This window comes from Electrona antarctica, assembly GCF_951216825.1.
Source record: "Electrona antarctica genome assembly, chromosome: 20".
Lineage (NCBI taxonomy): Eukaryota > Metazoa > Chordata > Actinopteri > Myctophiformes > Myctophidae > Electrona > Electrona antarctica.
Window position 1 is genome coordinate 25,285,098 of NC_136801.1, and position 12,682 is coordinate 25,297,779.

General features: G+C 45.7%; 1 protein-coding gene across 4 annotated transcripts in view; it reads right to left on the bottom strand.

The window, feature by feature from the left end:
* Window positions 1–1,356: 1,356 nt before the first annotated feature.
* mllt10 (MLLT10 histone lysine methyltransferase DOT1L cofactor) overlaps window positions 1,357–12,682 on the bottom strand; it is a 75,440-nt gene continuing 64,114 nt past the window's right edge. For all 4 annotated transcript variants that reach the window (XM_079490223.1, XM_079490222.1, XM_079490221.1 and 1 more), the window contains 7 exons: window positions 11,673–11,748; window positions 9,558–9,751; window positions 8,880–9,023; window positions 6,491–6,549; window positions 5,102–5,364; window positions 2,891–2,981; window positions 1,357–2,002 (listed from right to left, as the gene is read on the bottom strand). In XM_079490223.1, coding sequence (XP_079346349.1) covers window positions 1,709–2,002; window positions 2,891–2,981; window positions 5,102–5,364; window positions 6,491–6,549; window positions 8,880–9,023; window positions 9,558–9,751; window positions 11,673–11,748 — 1,121 coding nt within the window. In that variant the 3' untranslated portion in view covers window positions 1,357–1,708. The remainder of the gene's footprint in view (window positions 2,003–2,890; window positions 2,982–5,101; window positions 5,365–6,490; window positions 6,550–8,879; window positions 9,024–9,557; window positions 9,752–11,672; window positions 11,749–12,682) is intronic.

The following is a 12,682-nucleotide window of genomic DNA, read 5'->3' on the forward strand; positions in this document are numbered from 1 at the left end:
GACAAAGTTTGAGAACCACTCTAATACACAGCTGACCTGCTCTCACCCCATCCCCCAACTCACAGCCTCAGGGCACTTGGGTCTGGACACTGCTATAGGCCTGCTGTGGATTCTTATTGGCCGCTGCCGACGGCCGCAAGGTCCCAATTGGCTGGTCAGAGAGGTAGATGCAGCGAGGGGCTCAGTCAGGAAGTGAAAAATTAAATGTAACACTCCTCTCCTCCACACCGAGGAAGACTGAGCTCTGTATTTCATTTAGCCCCGTCATTAAATTGATTTAAAAGCTGAAATCCACAACTTCTTTTTTTAAGTGCAGTGATTCTTAACATGTGGGCCGGCCGCGAGGATATTCCCCCCCAAATAACTGGCCAAACACTCATGATTTTAATAATATAACATTTCATTGTATTTTTTCTTTAAAAGCATAAAATAAATGAGTTTTCTCTGTGATACAGATAAATATGAACTCAAAAGTAGATTATGTTCCATTGATACACGCCGGAACACAGTCGATTGAAAATGCACGCAGACCACCCACCCACCTGACCACTTAACACGGCATACGCAAACACTTGTGAGATTTTCAAGTGGGCCTTGACCCGGAAATGGTCGAGAAAAGGTTTCAGTGAATAAAACGTTACTTAAACGTTAGTGATGCGTCATGTTATTAGAACTTAACGTTAGTGACGCGTTATGTTATTAGAATATAACGAACAGCTGTGGTAGTGGGAGGTGGTCTCCCTGCTCCACTATTGAGACGTTTAGATCAGCGGTTCCCAAACACTGGGTCGGGACCCATTTGTGGGTCGCGGACACATTTGTATGGGTCCCTTTAGGTTTCCGACAATTTCAAATAAACATTCCCAACTGGTTTAGATCCTGACTGTGGTTGGGGTTAGGAGGACCACTACTGGCTGTCAGGAGGTACCGCATGAAGCCCAAATGGGCTTTGCTCAGCAGGTGACCCGGGGTTTGAATCCCTGGAAGGACATAATCATTACGGATTGCGGCTTTAATTGTGTTTTTATGACCATATTCACATGGTACACGTAATAGTGTTGCTTCGCTGTACAAACTGTTCTGTACCAAGAAAGCCGTCTTGATTCTGCCACGTCGCTGGATGGCTCCTTTTAGGAACAAACGGGTGATATATTTTAACCTGAATACTCCCGGCACTTCTAATCATTGTTTATTTTACATTCTACTTGTTCGCTGAATGAGCCCCCTGTAATCTGACCCAGAGATGAGACAAGGCTTCTTGTGGTGACCGTACGAGACTTGGCTCACTGAAAGTGATGGATCTACACACAGACCCCCAACCCCCCCCAGCCTCCCCTCCCCCCCCCGCTCTGAGACTCAGTCACAGCGGACAAATGGGGTCTACTACCCAGTCCCATGCTTAGGGGTAGTGTAGTTTTGTTCTTCTTCGATAGTTGTAGTTCTGTGTGTGCACGCTATAGCTTGTGTGTGCTGACTGAGTGAGCGCACAATGTCTGGTTAGCTGAGTCCCCTGAGAGAGTGAGAGAGAGAGAGAGAGAAAGAGAGAGAGAGGGAGAGAGAAAACACCTGAAAGAAAAGGGAGGAAGCACAGGAGAAAAGAGGAAGAGGAAATCGATTGATAAACGAGGGAGAAACCAAAAAAAGGGAGTAGAAGTGAAGAAGACTAGAGAGAAGCAGAGGAGACATGGAAGAGTCCTTCCAGTCATCATCATGTCTTCTCCTGGCCGGCCATGACACCCATGACCTTGTCGGCCAGTCGCGCCCTCTGGGAGCCTCCCTGGGTGTCGGCCTGCAGAGCCAGGAAGGGGTTGGCGGTGATGGCGCCCTGCGTCTGGGGCGTGTGCACCGCCATGGGCATCATGCCGCCGCCCATGGACATCTGAACGGAGGACGAGGAGGAGGCGGAGGAAGAGGGTAGGGACTGCTGCTGATGCTGTTGTTGTTGCTGCTGCTGTTGTTGTTGCTGCTGCATCAGCTGGTACAACAACACCTGATGCTGTTCCTGTAGACCGCACGGAATAAAGCAAAAATACAATCTCAATCTCTGTAGAGATGATGTTTTAGGCTGACCAGCTGAAGAAATCACAGATTTGAGGCATTAAAGGACCACTTCACCACTTTTCAACCTATCTTATTATAATAGGTCCTCACTAATAATCATGAAAAAATGGCGCAATTGTTTTCTACTCAGTCTGTGTCTCATAGGACGGCTGTGGGCAGTGTAGAAACTGCTTCCAGTGACATCATCATTAGGCAGATTTATTTTTAAACAATATGTTTTTACAAAAATATTTAGATTTTCATTATCGTGAGAACGATGGCTTCCATTTTCGCATTGCAACTTATCAGGACTAGAAAGCCTGCAGTTTCTATTAGCTTGTATTCCCCATCGATGATGTCACTGGAAGATGGTTTCTGAACTGCCCACAGCCCTCCTATGAGACACAAGACTGAGTAGAAAAGAATTGCACCATTTTTTCATGATTATTAGTGAGGACCTATTATATGAAGATGAAGTTGAAAAGTGGTGAAGTGGTCCTTTAAGGTCGCTTCTATGACATTTCTGAGACCATTCATGCTTCTGGAAGATGCTTCTAAACTTGTATTCTATTGCTAGTTTGATCACTTCAAATACTCTTTCATCTTAAAATAACTAGGTTAATGACCGAAAATAGCCAATCTGAATGGAGGGAGAGGAGAGGAGGGGAGAGCGAGGGAGTCATGGAAGGAGGAGAGAGGGAGAGAGGTGATTTTTTGTCTACCTTTCCCTTAGTTTTTGAGGGGCGCTAGCCCCTCCCAACGTCTGGCTTTTGAAATTACATTGTGTGGCGGCCAAGTCTATGGACTTTTAGTGTTTGTTTAGAGCACGTTTAATATAGGTGTGTCATACCGTAGGTTGTGAGGACAGCAGTTGTTGGAGGTGGTGTTGTTGTAATAGAAGTCTCTGTTGCTGTTCAGACAGCAGGCCGAGACGCACATGACTGAGGAGAGAACACACACACACACACACACACACACACACACACACACACACACACACACACACACACACACACACACACACACACACACACACACACACACACACACACACACACACACACACACACACACACACACACACACACACACACACACACACACACACACACACACACACACCTTAACATTAACATCAAATATTTAATTCACTTTAAGCCAGTACACCCCCATAACACTGAGAGTGAGAGTGTACAAAATAGTGTACAAAATACCTGTGAGGGTCCATTGTGAACGACCGCAAAGGACCCAGAGGGTCCCTGGACCCCACTTTGAGAACCACTGATTTACGCCATACGTGAGTGAAATAAGGCCATGAAGGTAAGACATGGAGGTCAATAGTCATCACTACGTTTCATTTCATAACACAAAATGATGATGAAGACATGCCGACAACACGTTTCACACATTGTCCGGGGTTAATCGCTGGGCCGATCAGTGCCTAGTATATGTAGTGATTGTTGCAGCTTTGAGCATGTGAAGAAAACATGTTTTATTATGATTGTTGTTGTTGTTGTTGAGATGGCATATGAAAGCGTGCACACATGCACAAACGCACACTAAACTCATTGACTGCCTAGGACTTAATTAACGCCAAAAGCTCTAAGAACGTGTATAATGTGTTTTGGGTGTTTTTATTGATTCAGAATCAGCCTGCTATTATCACATTTCTAGCGGCGGCCCTGTTGCTAGGCAACGCTTGCTTCGGCTTGGCTCAGTTTTTTGCGGATTTCGCCACCTGTCCGCCATTTTAAGCACGATCTTTGGACACTTTTTTCTCTGTATGTACAGTAGTCTGCACCCGAGGTGTTTGAACACAGCACGGACTTTCCAAGCTCTTTTTTTTCCTTTTTCGCTGCATCGTGTTTGCAATATTAACGCTTCTGGAGAGAAATTAATTATTTTTTGCTTCCTGATTTTTGGGGCAGGGAAACGGAAGTTATTTAAAATAAAATAGAGCACTGTATACGGTGGCGGTAGCGACGGAGGTTTTGGTGGTGGGTTATGAGTTAAAATCTAGTAGAGGAAGTTGAACGGTGGATCATGTTGGCGGTGTGGGGATCACATGACCACTTACCTGGTCTTAGCATTGGCTGAGCTGTTAGAATCCACATTGGCAGCAGCAGGACAACAGAAGAGGTGCAAATCAAACTCACATTCAAGTATTTTTCATCCCCCCACACAAATCTAGCTGATGTATGAGGCATTTGACCAGTGTGTTGCATTATGGAGAGAGTGATGCAAGAATGAAAAGAGTCCGCAAACCAATTGAGGCTCCCAAAGTACAAGAGTTTACTTGCAACATTTCGAGCCGACCGGGCTCTTTCTTCAGACCATTATGAAGAGAGCACATTTTCCAACTTGAAAAGGGGCTAAACTGAGGTCTGAATAAGGGTAAGTAAAACCCGATGTATCTGCTACTTTGGAAGTTTTTTTGGTGTGACGCTGTAGTATGATCAAGTAGGACATTAATTTACGAATAAACACAAAAAATCTGGAAATTAGATGTTTCTGCCCGACAGCAACTGTTAGGATTTAGAAGGCATTTGTAGAATCGGCCTGAGCTCTTAATGGGTTTAAGACTGCAGTTTTTAATAGCTATTTTGGGGGGCGCTAGCTTCCATGGAAGAAGCTGCCGAAACCACCCCCCCAAATCCTAATAAAACTTTCATCCGACCTCGCGAGTAATACACTAATGTTTATATTGGCAGATCACGGCCCCGAGTGAAGCTATGAAATGGAAGGTTAGTACTTCCGGTTCAAAGAGAGAGTTCACGGCTCTCTTCTTCTCTCATTTTCGTGCATTCTGCTGGCACTGGCTCCAGATTCCCTCCAGTGGTCACGGGAGGGATTGTGTTGTGTTGTGTGTCAGAGAGTAGAAGAAGGAAACATGAAATATAAGTATGTCTAACACAAACACACACACGCTGAGGTGTCAGGAAATTTGACTGTCGATGTCTATTTTCATGCCCTCTCAAGATCTTAAGTTTAATGGAAAACGTCTTTACTAGTTATGTCACACAGACAAGACAGTCAGATGGACAGACAGTCAGACATGTACCTGTTGTTGCCGGGCAGAGAATGGCCGCTGCCCGCTGCCGAGGGGTGTGCGTATGTGTGTGCGTGAGGGCTGGCGGTGCCCATGGGCGCCTGGAGGGCTCCGTTCAGGGCGCTGCACCCGGGCCCCACCCCGCCCATCATCAGGGAGCCCGGGGTGGCCACGCCGTTAACCTGCGGCTGAGGAGGACTCTGGGAGACGGAGGGCGGCGTGGACAGAGAGGACGCACTGCCCGTACTGCTGCTACCTCCACACGACACACTGTCCTGAGAGAGAGACAGAGAGAGACAAGGAGAGAGAGAGAGACAGACACACACAGGCAGAAAGAGACAGACAGAGTGGGAGAGAGAAATACATGTTTATCATAACTGAACTATTATAAATAGCATGTTCGTTGTCCCCCCACGCACGACACACACACACACACACAGTCAGTCACACACACACACACACACACACACACACACACACTAAGGCTGTCCCCAAACATTCAAGGTTCGAATGTTCGCTCGTTAGGGTTGGCACTCGAATCTTAATTAATGGGCTTGAACCATTCGTTTTATTTATTTTTATTTTTTTATTAAATAAAAAATATTATTTTTTCCCTTTTTGTATTAACTCGAACATATATCTCGGCGAGAATGCGATATGAGCATGTAAAAAAAAAGTAAGTTTCTAGTGCATTCCTGTCAGAAGTTATGATTTTTTTAAAGAAATATCTCCTAGTTCTGCTGTCCCATCTCCCGTGCTTGTAATTTGGTGATTGGCCTGCAGCTGAGGTGAATTGAATGGAATGTCTGACGCGTCTCTCTCACACACACACACACACACACACACACACACACACACACACACACACACACACACACACACACACACACACACACCAGCATGATCGCTGACAGGGGCCATGATATATTAGCATATGCTCTCTAGCATCACATCACAAAAAGTACGGAACTCTGATCATTGTTAAGCAAAACGGTCACGGAGGATCTGCTTTTGCCCTGTGCCCACTTCACTTCAATGCGCCTCCCAGAATACACAGGTGGAACAAATAACGAGCAATATACGCTGTTTTAGCTGCCTGCCAGCAAGCTCACGTGAGCTTGCAGATCAGCTCTTTTCGCGGAGCCACTTGACGGTGTGTGTGTGTGTGTGTGTGTGTGTGTGTGTGTGTGTGTGTGTGTGTGTGTGTGTTGGGAGAGACGAGAGAGATTGATAAAGAGCAGGGGAGACGCATATCTCAAAGGTTATTTTTTAAATTAATTGGAAACAAATGGTCCGGATGTTCGCTCGGGAATTCCTGCCGAAGTTCGAGTCCAAAAAAAAGGGCTAAGGTACAGCCTTAACACACACACACACACACACACACACACACACACACATTACCTGAGCTGTCATGGGAAAGGAAGAATCACAGCCTCCCAGATGATGAGACGACTTCATGTCTGTAACACACATTTAACACTTGGCTTACTAGCCATTTCGGGCATAGGGGAACCTCTGATGCTAATGCTGATAGCATTGGAGGACCAACCTTTTCCAAGGCCGACAGCAAATGTTCTCTCATAGCGAGAAGCACACCACATACCTCAAAAGAAAGCTTAATTTGTCCACTCCAATTTAAAATTATTTTTTTGACACTACACACAAAGACCCCCTCCCCTCCTCCCCTGAAACAAACAGGCGGGGAGAGAAACAGGAGGGGAGGTGGCGGCAAGCCGATCGGGTGTTATGCAGTGTGATTCTGTTGACTGGAGTTGTATGTACGCTCGTACAGAGCATGGGCACCGCCATTACGGTTACGGAGACTATTCTACACAAAGCGCCCCTCCCGTCCTGTTTTCAGGAGGGGAGGGGGAGAGGCTTTTTATTTATTTTTTGATCACGTGACCGGAGTGTTGTGGAATGAATCGGGGCAGCTTGATCTATTGTCCGGGTGGGCAGAAAGGCGATTGAAAGTAATCAATAAAAAAATGCGCTAAACCTAAATCTCCGTGTCCCGCATCGGACTGTTGGGATTCGAACCATGTAGAAAACCGTGTCCCGCATTTGGGGTGTTAACAGTCAACTTCCATTCTCTTCAGTCGAGGATGTTTAACCTGTGTAATGATGATTCTGTGTTCTCTAACATTTCAGCTAACACCCCTGATGTCATTGTTGTAAATGAAAACCATAGAGAGGTGTTCATTCTCGAGGTCGGCTGTACCTTTGACTATAGCCTGGAAGAAGCCTTTCTAACCAAAGTGCTGAAGTATCAGCATCTAGTGCAGACCATCTCACAGCTAGGCTACAGATGTAAACTTTTAGTTTTTATCTTTGACAGCCTAGGGCATGTGCATAAGTTGGTTGTGAGGGGCTTACAAATGGCCGGCCTTTCCAAAAGGAGAGCCAAGCAGTTAGCGAGGTACTGCTCAGTTTCAGCCATTATAGGAAGCCGCTCAATTTGGAGGAGGCATTGTTTCCTTTATACATGATTTATGTCTGCTGCCCTGTGTCCGACATGTCAGCTGTACTGTATGTAACGATGCTTTGCGGTCCATGCACGTTGTAACTGGCTGCTCTCCTATTGTCAAACTGCACTGGCAGTGTTTATGTCCTTTGTACACAGTATTCCTGTACTTCTCATTATGTGGACATAAATAAACATTTGAAATGTGCGCACGCATGCACGCACGCACGCACGCACGCACGCACGCACGCACGCACGCACGCACGCACGCACTAATCAACTCGGTGTGCCCCTGGCACCGAGTTGATTAGGACCAGGCTCTTGCCGACGTTTTTATTAATAGTCGGAGACTCGGGCCTATTGAGTTCCTCTCCTTTCACTGACAATGAGTGCAGGTCAGTGAGTCTCCATGAACGAGTCGCCTGACGAGTTGGGAATGACAACGTGCTGGTGGAGGTGATAATTACTGTTCACAGCTCTCCGACATGCTAATGCTTATGTACAAGTTTTATTGTGTCAGCGCGTCACTGAAAGAGAGAGTTGTGAACCTTAGTATCCAATCCATAGAGGTTTGGACCGGGCCAACACTTGAATGAACACCACTGGCCAGGGTACCAGGCTAGGACTGCTTTTCGTTGGGGTCATCCCTATGTTCCCCAGGTTCTATGTTCCCCACTTACCTTAGGGTTTAGGGTTAGCGTTATAGGTTTCTGGTTTAAGGACTTCAGTGTTTTGTACTAGAACAAAGAATGTTTGTTTTTGCCATCTTTGTTGAAGAGTCTGAGCAATTAGGTTTTATTTTATTTTTTTCAATTTTTGAAATAATCCAATCTTTTTTTGTACACCAAAACCAAAAACAAAAAAAGGGGATATTTACTCGCAACCCATGCAAATTGATCCACGACCCAAACATGTGTTTGAGAACCACTGCTCTAGTTCCCAAACAGTGGGTCGGGACCCATTTGTGGGTCGCGCACACATTGTTATGGGTCCCCTTAGTTTTTGTTTCCGACATTTGGTTTTTAATTATTATTATTATTTCAAAACATTTTCAAAAAACATTCCCAAAAAAAAAAGCAAAACAATTCATGAAATTAAAAACAAAATTCAATGTTTTCTTTTCAGTAATTTCATGAAAAAATGAACGATAAAGAATACGAACATCCATAAATTGGGAACAAGTATTTAAGAAGTAGTGACTAGCTTGCTTGGGTCACAGGCGAATATCTTATTTCTGTTTTGGGTCACGGGCCGAGAAGTTTGGGAACCACTGCTCTAGTTGTGTGTGTGCGTGCGCACGTGGTGTGCGTGCGTGTGTGCGCGTACCGTTGCATGCCGGGGTGAAGGGCACGGCCAGCTGGGCACTGAGCAGCTGGAGTCGTTCCTTCTTCATGGTGAGAGTTTTGATCTGATCCTCCAGCCTCCTGTTCTCCACCTGGAGCTGGTGCAGGGACTTCAACATGCCTACCACTGTGCACGCACGCACACACACACACACACACACACACACACACACACACACACACACACACACACACACACACACACACACACACACACACACACACACACACACACACACACACACACACACACACACACACACACACACACACACACACACACACACACACACACACACACACACACACACACACACACACACACACACACACACGCACGCACACGCACGCACAGGGGTGGGGGGGGGGGGGGGGGGGGGGGGGGTCAGGAGAACACGAGAGAGAGAGGTGTTAATAATCGTGTTAATAGATTATTCAATCGATATTCAAGATAGACATGGAGTAAAGATAGGAATTATGCGAGAGGGAATGAGATCAAAATAAACGGAAAGAGAGATACAATATATCTAATAAAGAAAACAATGGCATTCATAAAGTCAAGAGACCTAAAATCCTCACAAGTAATAGCGACTTGTGTGTTTGTGTGACGTGCATGTGTGTGTGTGTGTGTGTGTGTGTGTGTGTGCGTGTGTCCTCTCACCGTCACCCTGCGCTCCGTGCTGCAGCAGGAAGTTGTTGCCCTCGCTCCACTGTCTCTCCAGCAGCTGCTCTATACTGGTGGCCACCGGGGGCAGCGGCGCGTCCCCGCCTCCCCCTGCCCCTAGCAACCCCAGCCCCACCCCTGGCAACGACCCCGAGGGGTCATAGCGGATCTGCAAGCCACCAATGGGAGAGCTAGAGAGAGAGAGAGAGAGAGAGAGAGGAGAGAGAGGAGAGAGAGAGAGGGGTCAACGGGGAGATTAACGAGCCAACATAAACGTCAGACAAACATAGACGCTGTTGGCAATAAAGCTACATCAATTTGTTGTTACAGTGGGTGCTAATGAAAAGTGGCCAGGCTCTTTCTGTGTGTTTCTGACAGACAGAGAGAGAGAGAGAGAGAGAGAGAGAGAGGGAGTGGGATAGAGGGAGGGGTGGGAGATCAGCAGAGAGAGAGCGAGAAATAAAAGAAAGGAGTGGACAGCTCTGATGTAATAAATCCTGGATGTGTGAGAAGCTGAGACGATGTGTTGAGTGGGAACGAGAGAACTGACGCATGCCAGGAAGAGGAGACCGAGAGACACAGAGATCTCGTTTAAGCCATTAAGATTTCTTAATGGCTTAAACGAAATCTCTCTTCTTAATCTAAATCGAGTAGTTCTCACACTTTCCAGGTTTTTCAAACATGTTCAAAAATAGCAGATTTACAAGCTCGCAGTGCGGGCACAAAGTGACGCGCTGTGCGTCTTGTACAACGCTAAAATCTGAAATGACACAGATGCTCTCCCAGTCTTAATACTGTAGGTTAAAAAAACATATCAAACTTAAGTGGGCGGGACACTTTTACCTATTCTATTATTTCAGAATATCACACAACTGGATCAATAATGTCAAATTAACCACATGAACCCTAGCAGCGTCGTGTGGTTAACTTGTCCAAAGGACCACAGCAGAAATTTCTTGGGTTTGTCCTTTTAACTATTGTGCGCTTTGGGGAAAAGATTGTATGTGCGATTTATCAATAAATAACTCAATGTCAATCCCTGTCAATCCCTGTTTTGGGTGAAAGTATATAGGGTTTAAATGGTTAAACAAAATGTCTAATATTTGTCCCCAAGAAAGAATCAAGGACTACTATATCACTATCTGGAATATATACAAGGTATATATAGAAAATATACAAGAGCTTGTGCATTTGCTATTTTTGAACATTTCCGAAAAATCTTGAAAGTGTTCGGAAAACCCTGAATTATCTATCTATCTATCTATATATATATATATATATATATATATATATATATATATATATATATATATGTTGTTTTTTGTCTGTGGCCAAATGCATATCAATTTGGGGGTCCTTGACATGAAAAAAGGTTTGAGAAACACTGCTCTAGTTACGCCACCCAATAAATATTTGACACCTAGCGTAGCGAACAATTAGCCTCTTGTGGAACAAGCAAGAACTATCTGACAGGACGAGACAATTAGCCTCTTGTGGAACAAGCAAGAACTATCTGACAGGACGAGACAACGCGGGGGAATCAAACGTAACCAACCTTGTCAGGTGACATCCTCCTCCCCACCCCGACAGGGACGAACGCGTAGCGCAGCGCAGGACTCAATTATTTCATCAACAAAACACAAACCAACAGGTCTTTTTGTCATGGATGTATATTCCAGTAGTCGAGAGATCCGACGTAAAAAAATAAAAAAGAGAGAAGAAAACAGACGAGACGCAAAAGCGCAGCAGAAACGCTGATCTGAACCAACTGTCCTTCTTACCCATGAAAAGAACCCCAAATCAAAACCACTCGTTGACAGAGAGAGAGAGAGAGAGAGAGAGAGAGAGAGAGAGAGAGAGAGACTGTAGACTAGAGGTTAAGAGCGACAGGGAGTGTGTGTGTGCTGACAGAGAGAGAGAGGAAGAGAAAAGACGTGGGGCCAGCAGAGGGAAAAGAGAGGGGGGGGGGGGGGGGGGGTAAAGGAGGAGAGGGGCTGAAGGGGAAGGAGGGGTGTGGAATGTAAATAGGGGCGAGAGAGAGCAGAGTGTGTGTGTGTGTGTGTGTGTGTGTGTGCGTGCGTGCGTGCGTGCATGCGGGGTGCGTGTGCTCACCGTGGGGTGGTCTTGGGAGAAGCTCTTATGGAGAAGCCCTGAGTTGTGATGCTGTTGCCGTCTCCAGCCTCCTGATCTACACACACACACACACAGGACACATCAATAGCACATCTACAGCTGACGGCTGTACAATTCACTTGTTTTTTTTTAATCTCTTTTACACCCCATCCCTCTTTCAAACTACACCATGTGCTCTCTCTCTCCATCCCTCCCTCTGTCCACGTGGGCCCCTGGCAAGACCATTCTTTTCATTTTTCCTCAGCGAGTAATGAATCACATATGCGGACACACACACACACACACACACACACACACACACACACACACACACACACACACACACACACACACACACACACACACACACACACACACACACACACACACACACACACACACACACACACACACACACACACACACACACACACACACACACACACAGAGAGAGAACTCCCCTCTGCTTAGTCAGTCAATCCAGAACTTTTACCACTCTACTCTCACTCACTACTTCTTTAACCACACACGCGCACACACATGTGTGTGTACATGCACGTGCGTCTATACGCACCAGGTCTCAAACAACTCGGTAGCCCTTATGAAAATTGTTTTTGTTTTTTTTGCTCTGGTACTACACAAATTATCCAAATAAATGGGGCTCTCTGACTGTTGCATTAACAGAGACATGTGAAGGTTGTTTCTTTGCAATTGCAATTCTTAAAAGTATTTTGTGCAGTCTGTGGGCGTTCTCCAAATGTAGAAATTTACGAAAGAACAGTCTCTGCTCGACAGCAACGATACGTGTACAATCGCTTCAGAATAGTTTTTTGATCAAAGTTTCTTTATTAATATTTTCAAGTCACATGTGAGTCAAACATAGCTTACAAAAATGAGTATTTCACCCCTCCCTCCCCCCAGAGTTCCTGCTCCGGAAGAACCACAACCCCGGTATCTCGTACCATTAACACTTACAGCAGGAAATGATTCCCAATGCATTTTCCCCATAG